Below are 21,005 nucleotides of genomic sequence, written 5' to 3'. Positions count from 1 at the left end.
TAAATCAGATTTTTTCGCAAATGAAAATTTCTCTGTTTTACGGGACAAGAAACACTAGCGCCGCGTTGTGGCAGACCGGTGGAACAAACGCTCTATAACCATATAAGGGGAATAATGAAGTTTAATTTTTCACGCTACTAATTTGCACTCCACGAGCACATATTTCAAAGATAATGCTATCATATATTACGTTCGCAAATAAATCTGAATTTAATATTCACTATAGTTTGCGAGAAATTATTCGCTGATTACTGGCACTACTACTAACATAAACGATATTGAAACATTCTTCATATACGTAAACTATACTTAAAAAAAACATAAAAGGCAAGCTTAGGGTCTCTAAAATCGAATACGCAACCATAACAGTTCACAAATGATTCCTCTTAATTAATTTCTTCTCGTAATTTGTGGAAAAACTGTCCCGTCACTATATTTAGGCGATGGAGGCGCCACCTATTGATAACCCGGTAGTACTAAAAGTAGGAAATTTTGTTTTTAGTATCACCGAGATATCAATAGATGGCGCCACCATGTCCATTTTGTGACAGTTCGCACAAATTACGAGAAAAACCTAATTAGGAAGAATAATTTGCGAACTTTTCTATATGCCTCCTTAAAATTAAGCTCCTCGATTTCTTTCTATGTATGTTTTGTCCTAGAAAAACGTGTGTGTAAAAGGTTGAGTTTTTTTTTCAATAGATCGAAGGATGTCTTTTTCGCACACTATTGCTTTCCTTGTCTGTGGATGGTGCTGCCATCTAATTACTTCTCAACTTGGAGTGGAACTAAAATCAGAAAAATGAAAAATCCGATAGATGGCAGCACTCCGATTGTTCGTAGACAAGGACCACAATACTGTGCGACAAGGATAAATTTATGTTGCGCGGTAGACAAGGAAGGCATTAGTATGCGATATAGAGAGAGCGATTAGTTCCACCGTTTCACCGCTACGTGGTGATAGTGTTTGGATGTCCATGATTTGATCAAATTTTCAAAAAATGTAATTAAAAAGAGTAATCTATGAATTTATAATTACGTTTTCTCAATTAGACCTTCATCTTTAGATTAAGTCCTTAATTAGACCTATAGAATAAATAAGCATTTACCAATGTTATTTGACAGATCAAAGCACTCAGAATGGTATTTAATTTCTGGCAAAATAATGGCATTATTATTTATACGCTACTACATTTGAATAAAATTGGACGTATTAAAATCGAAATTAAAAATACAATAAGCTTTGTGAGAATAGATTTCGGTTTTAATCATTATGTGAAATTGATAATGTCATGTATGATATGAAAATATTAAGAGCAGTGTTTCGAACGTGGAATACAGCAGAGTATTGTACGTTAAATCTATCGTACGTTAGTCAATGGCCTGCGTTTGGAATTAATAGTGTTTTCCCGTTGTAAATCACGTTTTTATCACGTTCATTTATCTAATTTCTTGTTTTTAAAACATGACAACTCTTAGGCCTTTTACGTGCAACGATTTATTCAAGTTCAATAATGTGTGAGTATCGAAGTATGCACTTAACAATTAGTGATCTTGTTTTTAACCTAAACGTACAATTATAAATAAAAACAATCACATAATGGCTTTTTTTAATAACATTACTTTTTGCAGAAATCTAGACCCACTCACGGAGACAGTATCCTTTAAATACCTTTTGTATAGTAACTACTATATTTAAATATATTAGCTACATAATTTTGGTATGTATTTTTCTTAATTTTGAACTTTGTAGTATGGACTTTCTTTTTATACACACTATTTGGCACACTGGCCAGAGTATTTTCAAGTAGCAGAATCGCCAAGTGGAGAAATTATGGGTTACAGTAAGTAATTATTGTGTTTAATTTTGCTTGTGCACTGCGAAAATAAATATAAAAATAAATCCCGTAGTTATGGGAAAGGCAGAAGGACAAGGGGAGAACTGGCATGGTCACATAACGGCTCTTACAGTTTCTCCTAATTACAGGAGATTAGGTTTGGCTGCAATGTTAATAGAATTTTTGGAGAGGGTTTCAGAAAAGTAAGTTTATTGAAGATAAGGTTTGATATCTATGTTCTAATATATTTTGTATTATTGTAGGAAACAAGCGTATTTTGTAGATCTCTTTGTAAGAGTTAGTAATAAGGTGGCTATCAAAATGTATCAGCAATTGGGATATATTGTATACAGGACTGTTTTAGAATATTACAATGGAAATCCAGATGAGGATGCTTTTGGTATGCAAATTATTATTATTTTTATAAAAATGTTTTAAAATATAAATTGAATTCTGTTCTTTTTCTTTCAGACATGAGAAAGGCACTTTCAAGAGATATAAAGAAAAAATCAGTGATACCACTAACTCATCCTGTGAGACCTGAAGAAATAGATTGAATTTACAGTATGTATATTACGGATTTAATGTAAAGCAAATGACAGGTTTTATGGCCAGCTTAAAAGATATTTAATTGTAATTATGAGACAATGTTTTTAATAAATAGACTCTTAAAATATAGATCCGAGCAGTTTATTTTTTCCCCTGTACAATAGTACAATGCTTACACCGCTCGTGCCTTTATGCGTCGTTTTTATGCGAATAAATAATAAATAGAAATGTAAGGTGGTAGGCTCAGTAGAATATTCCGTAGACAGCCAGATGATCGCAAGAAAATTTCTACCACAACTTTATAGCCTTTATCAGCTGCCTTCTTCTCATTCTATTATATTTAGAAACTTAAGTCTAAGGTGATATTTACAGATCAGTGACTTTTTTTTTACTGCATCATGATACAAAGGTGCTAAGCACCTAAATAGTAGCATTTCATTGCATATTATAAAAATTAAAGACAAAATGTCGTTCTTGCATATCTTTGTACTGCTCCCAGTAATCTGAGGTTCTATCGTTTTTTTTTTTTTTTATTTTATATAAATCTTCAATGCGCTAAACAAAGCCGTGCATAGAGTTACTTTGTCTATACTGCTCAGAGAGGCACAGTCACACTCAGCCTATCTCAGGAATTATCAAATTATAGAAGTCTTGTACATATTGCACGAAAGCCCTACTTTCAACTTTTATTTATTTCTGGATACTAAAGAGAAGGAAGACATTTGCTAGTTATGTAGGACACGTCAAGCGAGTACAAAACTTCTATACGTGATGGGATCATCTTTCAATTAGTACAAAAATGTTGCACATATGTTACCGCAGGAACGATACTAATTATTAAAGAAAACGCGTTCCCATTACATCTATTTGGTCGTGTCCTTATAAAATGAACCTATTTGCTTAAACATTAAATAAATATAAAATATGAGACTAGCTGTTATCAAAATAACATGATAATGTGTAAATTGCGTTTGTCACTTTCCGTACAAAGAATTTTTTCTCTTATGATTGAGCTTCATTCAATTCAACCAGACTTAAATTTAATAGTATCTGTATTTATTGTCACTAATCAATTGCATTTCTCAAATTCATTATAAAAAAAGTAACTAATGAATGTAATAAAAAATCATGTACAATAGCTTAGAGTTAAAACAGACTGTTATACGAATAATGCAATCATTAAAATTGAATTCCAAATTTACAGTGACAATAAATACAGTTATATTACATTTGAAATATCTTTATATTTCAAAAATTTGAATACTTATATCCATGTGTTTGTTTCTGTTCGTAACTGCAAATCAATTGCAGTTCATCGTACATTTAACGTATTGCGATCGATTTGGCAAGAAATAAGAATTTTGTCGACGTACTCTCACATTAAAGACAAAGGTATCGCTGCATCATTCACTAGACTTCTAAACATCCAGTAACTCCGATTAATTATATACACACGTGATACACCACTTCTGTTTCTTTATCTTATGCTAAACGTTTTGAATTTGGTATATAAATACGGTAGCAAAAAGTTTCAGCACGATGCTTTAGCTTTTTTTTTTCTTTTTCTTTTTTTTTTTTTTTTTTTTTTTTTTTTTTTTTTAATGAAACTATTCGATGTAATTTCAGACATACTAATTTATTTTAGGCAGTGTTGCAGATCGTTTTCAATTAATTTCAGTCACCCACGTTCAAATCGCGTGGACTACAGAGTTTTGCATGCCGTCAGGTATTTACACAAAAACGTTGTCTGTCAAGCATCATCTCTAATTTACACAAAACGCAACTAAAATCAACTACAGCGTACACGTTGCTGAGCGTCGTCCAGTGTATCATTTTACGCAGATTCTTATAATACAACCTGTAGTATAAAGTTAGTGCCTTGGCAGGATCAGACTTTCATGAACCAAATGCCGTATTCCCCTGCTTCTTTTTCCGAAATCGATTTACCAGTCTTTTTTTTAAGGTCTTTGGTGGTCTGGCGTCGACTTTAAAATGTCTGGTTGCGTTGGAAGACAGCCCGAACCTAATTTAATTTTCATGTATCCATCAGTAAAATGAGAAAAAGAACGAAATAGGAAGATACGTGTTTTTACAAACCAGTCGTGGGTCTTAAGGTCGATTTTATGGATCGGTGAGATCCATTACGGGTTAACGTATTCATTTGTGGGGTGCCAGGCAAAGTATGTCCCAAAGCGTTCATATAATCGGCAATCAACAATGTTATTTCCAGAATCTATACAGACGAGACAAATAGATAATCCTTAATGTTTTAAAAATCTCATTTCTTACGTTCAAAAATCTAGCTTGCTCGATGATATACCTTAGGTTTCGAAAGAGCAAACAGAAGTTTTTGTTCAGCTGCACCTTCATCAGGACAAGCGACCAGCATAAAATCGTCCAAACATCCTCCAAATGTAACTATGTTTGCATAATTATAACGACACATTACTGCCATCGTTTGTAGTTCCAGTAGAGTAACACTATCCTCGGAAACGGCTATCCATACGGTTATCGGTTCAGCTTGCTTCAACTGTACAAGAAGATATCTTTAAATAATTTTACTTCATATTTTCGTATCCGTAAAGAAAGTTTCGGTATCAACCTTTGCTTGATATAGTGTAGCTCCGAAGAAAGGCCATTTTCTAGTACAAGTTAGATATATGCGAACACAGTCTAATACACTACGACCTTTTAACGCGATCCATTTTTCTTGCAGTTTTTCTTGCAGTTCTCTACAATGAGAAATCCGCGATTTTAGATACAACTGATTTTAGATTCTTAATCCATATTCTTCGCAATTTAATTTACACTTGCCTCAATTGTTCGGAAGTGATGTTTGTCCGATATCGTATGGGATAAAATTTGTCCAAAGCTTGCAGCACCAGATGATGAGGATTGCTTCCTGGGCCGCTTCCTCGGGCTTTGTCGTTGTTATATTCTCCAAAATCAATCTGCAATATTTGATCATTAACAATCCCTCCATTAAAAAGACTGTACTATTATTTCTAAAGGACAACTTCACCTGTGCCATTAACGACGCAAGCTCAAATGCAAGTTCTCGATTTACTGGAAATTTGCCTTGTACGACTTGTTGATTAACTTGATAACACAGAAGAAGCCTTTCCCTGTCGGTTTCCATCTTAGTTGCTTGTCTCCAGTAACATCGCGATTTGTACGTTAACTGTATTACCCTGGTATTCTCGAATTTTCCTAAACCTTTTTCTCTCAATGCGGTTTCCCATTTGGAAATTATATCGCAAAGCTGAAACGAATGAAATCAACGTAATCGGAATATTTTTTTTAAATATTTCTACTGCGATTCACAAATCTCCTCGCGGTGCGTACTTTTGCTTGAAGATCGATGAAGTGTTCAAGATCCTTCTCGATGGGATCATCGCTGAATAACGTGAAACCTGATTGATGAACGTCTCGGCAACCAATCTCCTGGTTCAGAGTATTTAGAAACTCCTCTATCGTTGTGCTGCCGTCGAAGCTTACAACCTGATACGTGCCATTCAAGAAGTGAACCGGTATAGCGTGCGGCAGGGAATGATGATAGGGATTTTTCATTAATATCGATAGGACCTCCATTCTCGAGGGTTTCACTTCCCTTCCGCCGTTTTGCAATGTCCTTTCCAACGCTCTCTCGCAATAGGCTGCGTACTTGCCGCATTCCGTTCTAACGAAGAAATAAGAAATTCGAATCCAAATTTTACGTGACACGAATAAAAAGATAGGAGGAGGAGGGCTTACTTGGTGTCGGCGTTCCTTTGCAAGTGTAACTTCAGGTACCAGAGTAGCCGATTATTTCTTGGTAGGAATAGAGAAACAGCAAGGGCGAGCAGCTGCCATCCCTGGATAAGAACGTACTGGGCGGGATTAGTTTTGCAGTCCAATATCGTAGACGTCGAGTGGCCCTGCATGAGCGGAGGACTGTGAGAAGTGGAGGCCGTCGATTGTGCGTCCGCATTTTCACCGCTGCCATTTGCCGCGGGACTTTGCGTATCGCAGGTGAACAGCGATTGCGTGGCGCAGAGAAGGAGCTGCTGCAATGGTATGCTGGCATACTACTATATCCCTGAATCGAACCAGACCTAATCTACTGCTTTTTTTTTTCTCTTTGTTTCTTTTTTCTCTCTTTCTCGTTAAATAAATCGCGCTCCACTGTCCCTCGTGTTCATTATTTCATTCGTGGAATTTTATTTCATTAGGACAATCGAGGGTACAGTGTTCGAAAATCATTGGACTTCAGCAGCTCATCGCATATTTTAATATGCATTTGAAAAATTGTACGAGGAGTACAATGGGACAAACGTTCGAGTGTTCTCGGATCAGACAGAACACTCTATAGATTCACGTTACACGTCGTAATATAATGCCTGTTAGTAATGTAAAGCAATCGAAATCGGACTGATTAACGCATAACTCTATGTGTGTTAATCACATAAAACGCATGAACTGTAATAAGTCGAATGAATTAACAGAAATGTGGATGAGAGAAGCGCTTTCGTATTTTTTTTTTTTTTTTTTTTTTTTTTTTTTTTTTTTTTTTTTTAGGCCATGTGAGTCTACCTTACAGCTCGAAACCATTTTTCTCTCGTTCGTCTGCCACAAACGAATCGAATAAACGCTTTTTCTCTTTAATATTCCCCTTACAATTAGTATAACTGTACTCAACGGCGCATAGCTTTCGAAGCTCTCTCGAATGATTGAATTCTATGACGGACGTTCGAATCTGTAAGGAATTTCTAGCTGTTGCTGTTCTTTCATTTCTTTTTTTTTCTTCATCTTTTTCTTTTCTTTAAAAATCATTTTTCTTACATAATCGTTTTTATGACCAGATAATCAAAGACTAATTTTTCTAAGCAGCATTCAAAAAACAGAGAATATCTTGTAATGAGCTATCGAGCAAAAAAACGTACGGAAACAGAAACAAAAAATCAATCTAGTAAAAAGATGTTTTTCTGTGTGTGGTTTTTTATGTACACCAACATACCATTCTGCAAGTGTGTGTGCCGCAGAACGTATTTTGACAAGTCCGAAGATCATGGTATTTTATTAAATAAATTAGACGATCGATCGATAATGCATCGATGATGAAATATGATCGATGATTCGCAGAGAGTGAGAATCAACTGATTCTTCAGATGAGAGGAATGAATTGTCGAAATATGTTCGGCTCACATGATAGGGCATCAGGGTACAGGTGATCGGGTATCATGTAGAGAAATATCAAAAAGTACACAATAAAAATAAAATAAACTTAACATGACGATGTTCTATGACAAAAGAAAAAAAAAAAAAAAAGAGAGAAATAAGAATTGGAAAAAAAAAACACATGCGATTTTAGAGTAGCCTAGGAAGAGCACACGTAAAGCAGCAAATGAAAATGAAATGTGAATGAATGTTAAAACTAAAATCATTTTTTGTTAAATACTTCGTCAAGTATTATTATTAATGTTACGGTTATTATTATTATTATTATTATTATATATTGCTTTTGCAAATAAACGACAACTAGTTGTATTAATTATTAGTTAGTTACTTTATAAAAGAAAAAAAAAAGGGATGGAGATAACTAAACAGTTCACCGCTACTTTAACGAGATTACTTCGTATAATACTTGACTAAGCGTGTCCGATGTACCATTTCTTCTGATTATATGGAAGTGATATATGTTTGTCTCGATAGACCTCTTAAAGAGGTATCATGGGCTATAAACCTATTGGCTTGACGACAGAGTTTCGACCAATAGGTAAAATGTTTAATGCAAATCACGCGACAAATGTCGGCTGTAAAAATGGTACAGGGTTCAGAGTGTTTGTTAAACAATAAGCAGGACTTACAACGCGCGCAGTACCCAGCGACACAAGTCTGGCGGCCTTTTTTACCTGTACGCCCAAACGGTGTTGAGTGTGACGACTTGTCTGCTTTACCAATGCACATACGAATTCAGACTGTAATTCAGGCTGGTCTATGCATTGTTGTAACGCGTTTTGCGCTAATACCACATGGTAGTCTATGCCTGCTTGCTCCACTGCCACCGACATGAACAACTGACAAGCCTGTAGCGACAAACAGTATCGTTTCTTTAACCATTCTCTGTCATATATCATTTTTGTTGAATGATATTTTCAAACTGCATGTACTAACCTTGAAAAGCTTGATAGCCTCGGTTTGCAAGGCTTCGGATGTCAAGCTGGTCAGTGGGCTAGTGATGTTTTCTTTCGTGTGGAGCAACAGCGGATGTCTCCACAGGACACAACTAGGATCTCCGTCGGTTTCCATCAATCTTTGCACTAGCTGTTCGTACTGAGTTCCGGCACTAGGTCCGCCTCCGGATACCACCGTTAAGTGGTACAACCAATTGTCTTTATCTTGCTTGTGAGGCATTAGCAAGTATGTAGGACCTTGATGGGTAGGAAAAATACCGATTGTTCTTTCGTGAGGACATTCAGCGTCTCTCTCTTCGCTGTCGCTGTCGGACACGTGCTCGACCTCTTCTACTCTAGCGTCTCTCATATTTATCTGTCCAATAGGATTCTGCAAGAAGAATGAAACGGATTTAGGGTTTAGTAATTCACGTGATTTGTAAATTATCGAACAATTTACGTATTGAAAAAAAAATGAACGACTTACCGTATCATTAGGGCACTTAAAGTAAAGGAACATTTTTCCAATGAGGACGCACCAGCACTTCTTAGCGTGCCCGTTTTTCACCTTCGTCAACCACCCCTGTATCGTAGGTTTGTTATCTTCCTTACTGAGCAAAAGTTTCGTCGCGTTTCGCCTTTGTACGTTTTGCAAAACCCTTATCCAGTCTTCCATTGTTGCGATACAATCTGCAGTTAAGTAATACGTCTTCTTCCCTGTTGCTATCTCAAACGTGGCAGCACCTTCCGCCCTGTTTATCCTGTTTGGAATAGTAATTTTAACTTTAATTGTATTTCCTTTAAGATAGAAAATATAGTACGTCATTACGCAGTTACCTGCACACTTCGTCCAACACAATTTGGCCTTGAGGTTTTCGATTAACGTCGTTTTGACTTTTCCAATAGGTGAGCACTCCGTTTTTCAAAACGAACCACCTCTTTCTCCAGGTTTTCAATTTACCACCGAGTTTCGCAAGGTGGCCGGTCTTTTCCAAAGACTCTTGCCGCTTGGGACTTTCACCAGAAACCCGCATTAACAAACTAGGCATACTAGATTCGAAGGACGTGGAGCTCAGAGCATCGGGAGGTATCGCATAGTCCTCCGACAGACCAGATTCCAGAGAGGTATCTACAAACGGAGTAATCTCCAAGTTGTTGGACGCACGATCGTCGGGGTTCAAGAATAATCGTGAGTGACATTTGAAATGCTTACCACGTTTCACGCTTTTGCTAGGTGAGCCGCTAGAGCTTCTCTTCGCGGGACTGAGACTGCTGGTGGTTTTAACGCTCTTCGATGGACTACTTCCGCTACCGAGCGAAGAATCCGTGTTGTCCGAAGAGCTGTTGGTGATTCTCGTGTTAGTTTCCGTTTGATTGGGGTGCTCCTCGCCGTCCGAACTATCGTCGGAACTGTCACCAAACGGCATTGACCTAATCTGACTGGCTCGCCCTGGAAGATTGAAAGGATTATGGAAACTTGCTCTTAATATCATTTGAGTGGTAAACAACAGCGACTTACCCTTGACCGTTGCATAGACCGGAACTGAAATATCGCAATAGCCTTGGGAGTTGTGCGCAGTCAAGTTGTGTCCTGTCGCTTGGGAATGTTTCGACGAGCTGGTTGTGTTGGTCATCGTGGAGGGCGCGGATTCCTCGTTCGTCGGTGGACCGATGCCAAGCCCGCCATCCGCTACCTATGAAATTCGTAAACGCGTTTGTTTCCTTACTGACTGTAACAACTTCTTGGCGAGTAATGCACGCCATTCCTCACAAATATAAGACTCACGTTCGCTTTCTACTCGAAAAAAAAAATTACGTACACAAGCTCATACAAGTCTGTATATATATCTGTACCTGATATATCTTTGCCTCCCAACTGGGAAATCGGTGCAGAGGCGGAGTGGGTGGTCGAGGGCCTTGCGTACTTTGAGTCCAGTTCATTCCTTCTCTGCTCGGTGTATAGATCTCCGCGTAATCGTGAATAGCCTCCGAGCTGCCGCTGTCTCTGCTCGTCTCCGAGACACCGGGTATATTCGGCAACATGACCAAATTCTCCACCGCCGCGGCGAGCTCCTCCGATAGCAAGCTAGAGCGAAAAAAGAACGGCAAGCATAAAACACGGAACTAACTCAGGCTGGCAAACGCATTCGATTCGCTTCGTATATGACAACACGATCAGCGACAGCCCCGGTAGCGATGTGCTCGTGCCAGTAAGAACGAAGGAAATGAAAGAGTGAAAGTAAAGGGAAAGCTCGATACTCGATGGCAACAGAGAACAAACTATTACACGGGGTCGACAGATCCCCGCAGGAAGTCTCAGGACGTTACAGGGTACCACAGTTTTGAGAGTCGGGCGCCGCTATCACGTCGTGAGACCTCCCAAGGAGAATCGAGACATATTTACACGCGACGCTACGAAGGCTAACGAACGATAGATACGCCAAGCAAAAGCCAAAAGTAGCGATCATTGCGAAAGAATAAGCGAAATACGTGTACGTAGGCGCGAAGCGTTAGTCGACGAAGATCTCTCGCAAGATTCTACCTCGAGTCCATGTTGGTGGTCGTGATCCCTCGTTGTATAGTCCCACAGGCGGACAGGTGTCTTCGGTGCTTGGTACCAGCTTGCGGTTCCGCTACGGCGCTCTGCACGCTTTCCGGTACTGCTTGCGGCGTCCCCTCCAGGCTTTCCGATCGTCTGCGTAACGTGGGGTCCACTTCCAGAGATAAGGATGCTCTTGCAGGTGCCTGATGTCGAACATATTTTTTTTTTTTTTTTAATATTAACAGAAGGACATATCGTTTCAACGAGTATTTAAAGTATTTTAAAATCAAAAACCGCGGTGAAAATTTGAGGGAAACGAGAAAGAGATAACGAACTCACAGGTGGTTTCAGGCCGATATTGGTTATGTGATTTCTCAACAGTTCCAACTGTTGATTACACTTATTATTCTGTTCCCTTAGATGCTGATTCTGTTGCTCCAGTTCCCTCAACTTATTTGTCACCCATTCCTTGATTCTCGCGGCTTTCGCTTCGACCTGCCTCGCGTCCTGAAGCCGCAGCTGTCTCTGAAAGCGTTTGGTAATCGTTCGTAAATTGCCGGTTATCTCGTTCTTTGATATGGCTCGTCGTTTTATCATGACGTAACCGTGTTAGAGATTATCGGAGTACTGATTCTGCAAAATCGCTTGCGAAACTAGATCCCTTTATCGTGCAGAATTCTTGGAGATTCATCGGCAAGGTGACGTTACAGAGAACCCGATGAGTTTCGCACACGAATGATTGATTTTCATAGAGTAGAGTATTTTCGAAAATAAAAGTTATTACCTGTTCCTCGACCTGAGTTTCTAGCTTCGAAATGCAAGCACAGTGGACATCCTCGATCTTGTCATTCTGCGTACCGGAGGTCGACGGCAGCGAATGGGGTGGAGAACCAACACCGGATGTGCTCAAGCAGTATTCACCCTTCACTAACCGCTCCTCCATCATCCGTACCTGTAAAACGTCCAACGTATACTATATCTGTCCTACAAATGTGATTCTTAATTCTCAAGTTAATCTCTGTTTTTACTTCTTCAAATACTCTGCAGACAATGAGGATAATATACTTTATTTCTCTTCAGCCGGAAATGGATTTGATCGTACGTTTCATAACTGACAATAACATACCAAGATTTGTTACAAATTTACTACCACAATTCACGGTAACATTTACCAATCCTAATTTTGATATTACTGAAAATGACTCCTACGCGACTCATGGTCTAAAGGAAGCCACTCACTGATCGTTAATCCCCATAAAAACTTTCCCAGGACGAACCCTCACCGAACAGCCCACTTTCCAACCGATAGGGGAGGTAGAACTCTGTGAATTTCATCGGTTTGGAAAGCGTCACGCGAGCATGCCACGTTTCCGGCCTGATCGAAGAAGCATGGCAGTCGCAGACGCGTGGCGTGGGACCGTCGAGTAAACAGCGATGACAAAGCGCGCAGAGCGAGAAAGAATGAGGGAGGAAAATGGAGAAGGAGAGAGGGAGGAAAAGAGAGAGAGAGGAGAGGATTGGTTTCGCATTGCGTGTGGACCTCGTGCACCCCTTTTCTGGCATGATGGTGGTAATGGCTCGTTTCGCAGCAGCTGTCAAAAATCGATATCACGCAACACATACATACGTAAGCGCTGTACTCCGCGCGTCCACCAAAGCAGGAAAAGGGAGAGAGACAGAGAGCGATATCAAGAAAATCAATACGCCAGCGGAGAAATCCTCTGACCGAATGTTTTCCTCCTGATGGTACCGCGTGTGGCTGCATGTGCTCCGCGAGTCATATCGATCACCCTCCGCGTTTTCACGTTCACTGTCGTTCTTTTCCGAGAGTCAAGGGCCGCGGCGCAATGCTTCTCCTCTGTTCTGCCAATTTTGTTTCACTCTCTTCCTTCAAAGGAAAATATAGAAATCGAAAGAGTAGTTCCGGTTTCGCATTTTTCAATTCTTTTCGCAAGAACGACCGAGGCAGATTACACACGATGAGTGAACAAAACCGAGAACGCGACGAGCAAATGTTATCTTTTCAGATATCCAATCACTTTTTTACGCAGCGCGGCTAGTTCCCGTGTTTCACTGAAAATCACGTCTAACCACGTGCCGTATTCCTACTCTCTATCCTCCTCATACAATTTATTCAACGCGCGATACGACGACCGTGCATTCGATTCGCCGTTCTCGCAAAGAAAGAAATGAAATCTCACGGACGTTTAAGAGACGCAAGAAAACGTGATTCCTTACCTAAGCTACGAGTGGCCATGATAGCCGATCGTGAGGCTAATCAGAATCGACCAATGACCCCCTTTAAGTCCTTTGTTCCTCTCCTCGAGGGGCTCTTGCTCGATTCTCGAGGACACTCCCACACACACAGCGAACCGGGCCACGAGATTTCTCTTGCAGCTCGAACCGGGTCTCGAGGGGATGAATCGCGGGGTGACCGAAGGGTGCGTACGATGCCGATGATCGAACCGAACTGAACGAGACTAATGCACGTAAACTCTCCGGTCTTTCCTGCGGCCGATGAGTCACGTTGGCTCGTAGCCAATGGCAGAATTCGTAGAGGTCCTCGTGTGCATACACGCCACCCCTGAAGCGAGTACGTCCGTCTGACAGCCGACGACAGACGGCTCTTTCTTGGACCTTATCTCTCTCTTTCTCTCTCCCTCTCTCTTTCTTTACCGATTCGCGGCTTCCAACGTCACAGAGGACGTACGCGGAGAGAAAAAAAAAAAAAAACACCGACGAAATCGCGAACACGTTTACACACTGGCTACATCTTGAGATTTATCGATCTGTTCTACGCTTGCATCTCGCAGGCCTGCGCTCGTCGTCACCACGCGACACGTTCTACGATGAACGATCGTCCACGGGGTGTCTTCTAGCGATAGTGATTGGTCTACGGGGGGAAGGGGGGATGAGCTTTCCGATTGTCGACTTCTCGACAGAAATTGATTCGTCGACGACCGCGAGACTAACGATTTTCTGATGGGCAAAACAGTTGTAAGACTATTTTTTTCCCCAACGTCAAAGTAGACCGAATATTTAGAAATTATTTGAAAAGAATCGGAAATGGAAACTCCGCGCGAAGGGGATCTGTCTACGTCTATCGTCTCGACGGTGTACTTGGTGTTCGTTGCATTTCAAAAGAGGGAAGAGGGAGGAGAACTGTTTAATTCAGAGACAACGACCCGGGCACGGGTGAGTTCATCATTCGATCGAACGACTTCTGCAAACGCGTTTGAACTCTCTATCTAAAGATTTATCGATTCGTCTTGCGTGTTCCGTAGGCGCTGGGCTTGAAAGCGAAATGCTGCGAAACTAGAAATAGCTCCGCGCTGGAATAATCCAATCCCATCTGCTGATCTACAGAAACATCACGTCTGACGTCGTTCAACTGCCCGTTCAACACAAACAAGTCTCCCCTCCTTCTCTCGAATCTACAATCCGCGCTATCTTCCCTCGTGTCGGGCGAACGTTTTATGAAAATTACATTAATCCGATCCCATACGTCTGATAACGTAGATCCAAAGTATTACGAGCCATTCGAACAAAATGCTGCGCGTTGCCGCGTGTGCTCGAAAGCTTGCGGAGATTTTTCAATTGCAAAGGGCTACTTTGTTTTCGTTGTGCGAAACAAGGGGGGATGCACGAATCATCGGGGGGATACAAGAGAACCCTCGTTCCGTGGGACGGAGCCAGAGAGGCTGGGCTCCTCTATCTTTTCACGGTGGTTCGGCGCACGTGCGCGTACACGCGACAAAGCGGTATCACCTCACGGACGGACGCATCGTCGAATCGCGCTGGCTTCCCGCCAAAAGCAATCCGTTAACGTGCATGTACATGCAAAAACATTCATTCAGCCGCGATCGTCGGCGGGAACGAGCCACGGAGAAAAAAAGGGGACAGACGAGACCGCGATTGGCTAAATGGATCAACGACCGACGAACGCGTGAGAAACGCGTCGAAACGACTCGACGTTGTTCGCTGTATTTTCACGTTAACGAGGAATTGCACGACACCGAGAAGATTGGAACTTTGGTGCTGGTTTCTTCGTAGGGAAAGTGTGGAAGGAGTTGGGTGCACAAATGCAGGCCACTTAATCGACACACTGTAGATATTATAGGATTTCCTTCCACTTTTGACACATAAATTGAAAAATATATAAGGGCAACGACACTATAAATGTATCCACGATAATATTTCCCAGTTATTTATTCCTATTATTTTCAAGGAAGTCAGTATAGATGTGCCAAGTTTTATATTTTTCAAAATCTTTTTCAAGTTGTTGAACTTTCAAAAAAAAAAAAAATCCTCAAGACTGAAGACAAAACGTGTAACAAGATTTCAGTCAGATCCCTGTGACTCGGGTGAAGTATTACCTCAAGGATTAGGCGACCCGGATCGTTCGACGAGGAAAACTGCGACTTAAAGAAGCCTGTTCAGAGACAGGCTCGAAGGTTCGACCGTTCGAAAGGGGGACTCGGTCGTGGTGGAGCAGCAACATCGAAACGAGCCCGGCGCCACGGTTGCTTTGAAATATTTAAAGGAACTGTGCAAGCGGGGTGCAAGAACAACTGCGCGCGGTACCTTTATTTTGTTTGCTGCGCGGGTGCTCACGGGAAACGAGGATTACTCATGAATTGGCGTGCAGCCAATTCTATACGCGACACGTCCCGTCAAAGCGGGTCTCGTTAAGTCGACCCGCGTCCGCTAAGTTGCTCCTCGCCTCTTGTTCCTTACACCGCGACACTTCGTGTCGACGCGTTCGTCGATCTCGACGTTGGACTCGAGAGCTCGATCGAACGCACCGACACTTGGCGACCTTTCCTTCTTGGAAATCTACTTGTCACCTAGACACTGGCCTAGACTTGATTCTCGTCACGCCGATTAATAAAGCTACTTTCAGCGCCTCCCGATAAATCCTTTTTCTTGACAGAGGCAAAGGATGACAAACAAGATGATACTTGAACGATCCACTGCCGCTGTTGAAAAGAGCAGGCGAAAATAACAAGCTACGTCACGATTCATTCGCACCGAACAGGTCCAAGTAATTGCGAAGAACAGAATCGACGAAAGAAGAGTTGATGTCTATAAGACTTGGAGGAAGAAATTTGGAATTTCGATGACTGGTGTGTCAAGAGTTTACCTTTCACTGGTGTCACCTGCCGGGATCCATAATTCTCGTGAACGCGCTGGTTCGTCGACGCCGCTATTCCGGCCGATGTTCTCTCGGTCACGATTCGAGGGATACACGCAGGATCGAGGGCAAGAACGATTCGTGGAAGATCTATCGGCGATACCGACCGCGGATGCACGTGGCTCACGAACGTCCAACTTTTTGGCCGAATTTCGAGGTCATAACAAAACGACGGTCTCGCCGGCCGGTCGCACGGCCATATTGTCGCTCCTCTCTCTCTCTCTCTTTGCTCTCCTTGCCTCGTCTCATGCTCTCCTCGTTCGTCCATCAGCAGTTTCAGTTGGTCGTCTTTCTCCCGTCCTCGTGGTCCCCGTCTTTCTCGCCGGTCAAACGCAAAAATCAATGCGACGTAACATGCGCCCTGACAACCGGGTCCTTCGGTGTACCGACCGAACTTTCGCTCTCCAACCCTTTATACTTCGAGGGTAAACCAAACTCTTCGAGTCAACGTTAGTGCCGTTGCAAATTATACAATTATACTTCTGGAAGAATCTCGAAGACGAAGAAATTATAAGATCGATTTTTACGAATTTTCGTTTTTTAAGAGAAACTAGGACGAGATTATCGTCTATGTTTCACCAGAACAATTCTTCTTTCTTTGATGTAAAAGCAAAATTAATAAGCGTCGATCACAGAGAGAGAGAGAGAGAGAGAGAGAGAGCTAGTGGAATGAATCGATGAGCGGCTTCCTTGGTATCCTAAAGAGTCAATTTGTCGGAACTTATGGCGTATGCAAGGTCGTAAAGTTGCCAATTGCGATTGCCCGCCGTTGGTACAGAGCCAGGGCCGAATCGTTCGTGGAGAAATTGGGTACCCCGTCGGTAAAGACCGGGCGACAGGGTTGCAAGGTCGAGGAAGAAAATCGATGAGAGACTCGGTAGGGACGATAGTCTGCACGCCCTGGTTTCACGATAGGTGCACCCTCCAACAGTTGGTCTGTAGTCGGTAACGCAGTATCGATAACGTTTCTCACGTGGAATTTCAACGTTCGAATTGCTCGCTCGTTGTTTGATGAAAGTAAATGTGTAACTGGAAACCCCAACGGTGTTTCTACGACATTTATAATTACACGTTTAACGAATGATCATGTTTTCGGTGATAAAAGAGAATTGAGAAGGGAATTAAGTTTACCCACGCTGGTAGATGGAAGATTAGAGGTAGAAGACTCTTCCTGTTAGGGTGCGATTCTACTTTGCGTATATTCTACTTCGCAACTTATGCACGAACTTCTAATTAACCTGGTTCAGTGAATTTAACGTTTCACGGTCCAACTAGAAAACTTGAAATTTCCGGCAGAAACTCAGGGACAAGGTTCTAAAAAGGTCAGAGGGCGTAACGTAGTTGCAGCGCAACGGTTTTTCTTTTTTTTTATATCACTCCATCGATTGCACGAAAATAAATCTGTATAATTTCTTCATTTTGCTGAACGACCGAAGGGGAAAAAGAACCAGGTGTTCTAATTACAACTAAGACATCATTTTTTTTTTTTTTTTTTTAGGTAAATCGAGAACAGCTTATCATGTCGAAGCACGAACCACAACTGAATATACACCCGGTATGCAGAATGGCGGGTCATTAAAGCGAGCGGAAGGTCTTAGTAGGAACGTCGTTACCAGTCGCTAAATTAATTATTTATCTTCGGTGTCTTCGGGCCAGTTGGTCGAGCGTTAGCCAACGACACTGCCGTTCCGTTAATAGCACAGCCAGCGTAATCATTTACACCGAATCGATCGGACGTTCGTGAGTAACGGTGCCGCGGGACAAAACCGATTTACGGTCGTCGTTTCCATTTCTCTCAACCGAGCCCAAGGAAATCGGTGTTAATGAGCCGAGAATCGAAAGGACGATGTTCTCAGCGCGAGAAGCGCCAGAGGAGAAACAATAGCGATTGGAAAATTTATTCTTACCTTGTCCTCCGCCTCGTCGGCTCGGCCTTCCGCCTCTTGCACCCGTTGCTCGAGCTCCGAGAGCTGCGAAAAATAAAAAAAGAAAAGAAAAATTAGACGTGTTTTAATATTAAAAAAAAAAAAAAAAATGATAATAATAAAGTTCATTGGACATTGCTAAATCTTTTTACGCAGAAAATTGACTCAGATAGCGATGATTCAATTTGCAAGACATCAGCAAGACCACTCTCGGCCGCGTATTGTCCGCAAAGAATGAACGCTTGGTACCCGTCGACGTAGATATGTTGGGTGTCGAAAAGCGTGGATGCGTCATAATCTGCAGGTACGAGGTATCGGGAAGCAGTTCGCTGGTAAACCGAAAGGGAAGAGGCGCCGCGATATTTCGCGTCATCTAATTTTCCCTCCAGCGGGGAAAACTTCCATCAAACTTGCTCAAGTCCATAGCCCGACGCGTGGATGCCTGCCTGACGAGAGTTTAATGGATACCACGGACTTAAGCGGTGCCGCAAAACTTGCTTGATCCGTCAAAGATTGATACGCGCTGCTCCTCCACCGACACGAACATATTTCCGTCGTCGGTTACCATCTCGCACGGCTAACGTTTTCGTCCTGGGAATTGATTTCCCCGCGGAAGACACCGAGCACCGTACGTAATTTCCAAGCATCGTGCCTCTGAACGTCTGAATTTGCAGTTAACTTACGCGCATAAATACGCAAACATATTCTATATTATCGTTTCGCATTTTCAGATGGTACGTCGATTTTAAATTAAATTTAAAAATTTGTTCAATGGTACTTTCCAAAGAAAACTGGGCGAGTTATTTACGAAAATAATGGGTAACTCATTCGATATGCGGGACAGTGATTAAAGTCTCCTTGGAATTAGCAGGGTGGCCCGTTAAACGGGCATAGAATCAGACTGGCTCGTTGACTCTTTCCGTCGTTGCTGTCGGCTAAAAAGTATTCCGTGTGGTTGACCCCCGGGACAGTATGAATTGCTGTTAAAGCCGCGCCTCGACCCGTATATTAACCTCCATTTTAATTAATCACCGCGTGCCCAAGCATAGCGACGCCTCGCGTTGTTTCGCCGCGCGTGCACCAGGCGAAACTCGCCGGTTACATCGAGTCGAAAATTCCCCGACTCGCTCGGCCATTATCAGCTCCTCCTCCACCTCCTCTGTCCCTCGCGTAGCGCGATTTATTCAGCGCGGTGAAACTGTTTATACAATAAGGGCCCAGGCGCCGATCAAATAACCGGAGCATTTATCGCGTCGTCCCTCCTCTCGCCGTTAACGAGAGAACGATTCATCGTTGCTGGTAATTGACACGGTGAAATCGGCTGCAACCACCGTTGCAACAGCACGAACGCTAGAACGCGAATGCATACGTTTACCGTCGGTGATGTATGCATGTATGAACGTACGTGCGTACGGGCGCGAGGATGCACAAGTGTTAACGTAGAGTGGCCGATGTATCAACGGTTGATTGATAAACAATAGAATGCATTTCCACAGTGAAGCGGAGCAAGATTTTCGGTCTAAACGAAAGCGAGCCAGTGTGTGGCTTCGCGGTAAACAGCGACAAAAGAGACACGGTGGTAGAGTAAATGGAAGCCCTCCAATTATTTCGAGCAACTTTTCCGCCGATAAGCAACAACACTCGCGGCCCAATCACCATGATGAAAGGCAGCGGAGCGCTCGACGAAGCGGCTGGCGACGCAAACAACCACAAACACAGAGGGGCGGAGGGGGCGGCGAAGCGAGGGCAAAGGGCGTCGAACGAGCGCGCGAGACGTTCGATCCGCACCGCAGGGTTGGTCTGCGTGCACCAAGGGGGCCGCGTGCGTGAGAATTTCAGCCCTTCCTCATCCGGAGGAGGACGACGGCTCCACCGGAAAGAAGCTGAACAGGCAGCCTACGGGAGGATCTCATCAGGAGGGTGCAGTTAGTAGCATCTGGTGTTGAGAGGGAGCGAAAAAAAAGGGAGAAAAGCCAACACCGAGAGGAGGAGAAGAAGAAGAAGAAAAAGAGGCGAAGGAAAAAAGCACGGGAGGAAGAAAAAAAGAAATATCGAGGCGAAGACACGTAGAAACGTTTCTCGAAACGCGGGGAAGCCGCGGATTTCCTCTGGCGTTAAAGTCGCGCGGCTCGACTCGAGAAGAAAGGACGTCTGCGGCAGAGGGTGAGGACGGTACATTAGCCGCAAACGAGATACCCGGCGAATCTCTCAAACTGTCGTCAACGCTTAAGCTCTCCTTCTTTTCCCCCCCGTTGTATCTCTCCCTTTTCTCCTTTGGCTCGCTCCGTCCGCGATTCGGCAACGAGAACGGCAATAAGGGCTTATGAAAATCGTGGCTCCTCGTCGTCGGAACCGTCGTCGCCCGCGTGTTCTGCTTTCTCCTTCTGAGGAAAGAGAGAGGGTGAGGGATCCTCCTTCCGTTCGTGAATACAGCCGACACCGTGAATACAGCAAACCCGTTGTGAACGAAACTCGCTGTCGGGAGCGAGCGTCCTCGTGAATCTTTCAGCGAACGACGAGGTGACTCGCGGAAGATCAAACGGTTCGTTGGTTGACACGGACCGCTTCTACCGATGTTCCCTGGGTAGCTAACAGATTTCTCTCGAGTTTGAGAACGTTGAAGGAGAACGTTCCAGATTCCTCGCGGATTTCACTTTGACTAGCAACGAGTGAAAGTTTTTTTTTAAAGTTTGCAAAGCCGGGAAAAAGGCGTAACGACGACGAGAGAACCCAAGTACATACGTGCGCGCTATGTACGTGTAACTCGCGATGCAAGAGTCGATCGTTATCGAGCCGTCGCAGCCG

The 21,005-nt window shown here is 42.8% G+C and overlaps 2 protein-coding genes across 10 annotated transcripts in view; one reads left to right on the top strand and one right to left on the bottom strand.

Annotated features, from left to right (window-relative positions):
* Positions 1–970: 970 nt before the first annotated feature.
* LOC122528181 (N-alpha-acetyltransferase 20) lies at positions 971–2,516 on the top strand. The gene is made up of 6 exons (XM_043653042.1): positions 971–1,518; positions 1,633–1,657; positions 1,754–1,844; positions 1,912–2,041; positions 2,102–2,238; positions 2,310–2,516. The coding sequence occupies exons 1-6, from the start codon at positions 1,466–1,468 to the stop codon at positions 2,393–2,395; spliced, it is 522 nt and encodes a 173-aa protein (XP_043508977.1). The 5' UTR covers positions 971–1,465; the 3' UTR covers positions 2,396–2,516.
* Positions 2,507–21,005, bottom strand: part of LOC122528180 (uncharacterized protein CG43867) — a 41,791-nt gene continuing 23,292 nt past the window's right edge. For 3 of the 9 annotated variants that reach the window (XM_043653034.1, XM_043653033.1, XM_043653035.1), the window contains 19 exons: positions 18,183–18,245; positions 11,866–12,033; positions 11,421–11,606; positions 11,082–11,284; positions 10,394–10,625; positions 10,059–10,233; positions 9,753–9,989; positions 9,377–9,668; positions 9,027–9,300; positions 8,541–8,930; positions 8,234–8,452; positions 6,141–6,433; positions 5,733–6,066; positions 5,410–5,649; positions 5,202–5,338; positions 4,990–5,119; positions 4,708–4,917; positions 4,485–4,620; positions 2,507–4,410 (listed from right to left, as the gene is read on the bottom strand). In XM_043653034.1, coding sequence (XP_043508969.1) covers positions 4,346–4,410; positions 4,485–4,620; positions 4,708–4,917; positions 4,990–5,119; positions 5,202–5,338; positions 5,410–5,649; positions 5,733–6,066; positions 6,141–6,433; positions 8,234–8,452; positions 8,541–8,930; positions 9,027–9,300; positions 9,377–9,668; positions 9,753–9,989; positions 10,059–10,233; positions 10,394–10,625; positions 11,082–11,284; positions 11,421–11,606; positions 11,866–12,033; positions 18,183–18,245 — 3,984 coding nt within the window. In that variant the 3' untranslated portion in view covers positions 2,507–4,345. Of the gene's footprint in view, positions 4,411–4,484; positions 4,621–4,707; positions 4,918–4,989; positions 5,120–5,201; positions 5,339–5,409; positions 5,650–5,732; positions 6,067–6,140; positions 6,434–8,233; positions 8,453–8,540; positions 8,931–9,026; positions 9,301–9,376; positions 9,669–9,752; positions 9,990–10,058; positions 10,234–10,393; positions 10,626–11,081; positions 11,285–11,420; positions 11,607–11,865; positions 12,034–13,319; positions 13,572–16,224; positions 16,416–18,182; positions 18,246–21,005 lie in introns of those variants that run through there. The other 6 variants (XM_043653036.1, XM_043653037.1, XM_043653038.1 and 3 more) reach the window with 6 other exon arrangements.

This window comes from Frieseomelitta varia, unplaced genomic scaffold (genome assembly GCF_011392965.1).
Source record: "Frieseomelitta varia isolate USP_RPSP 00005682 unplaced genomic scaffold, Fvar_1.2 scaffold_247, whole genome shotgun sequence".
Lineage (NCBI taxonomy): Eukaryota > Metazoa > Arthropoda > Insecta > Hymenoptera > Apidae > Frieseomelitta > Frieseomelitta varia.
The sequence above is the reverse complement of the archived record's forward strand: the minus strand, read 5'-3'. Positions and strand labels throughout refer to the sequence as shown.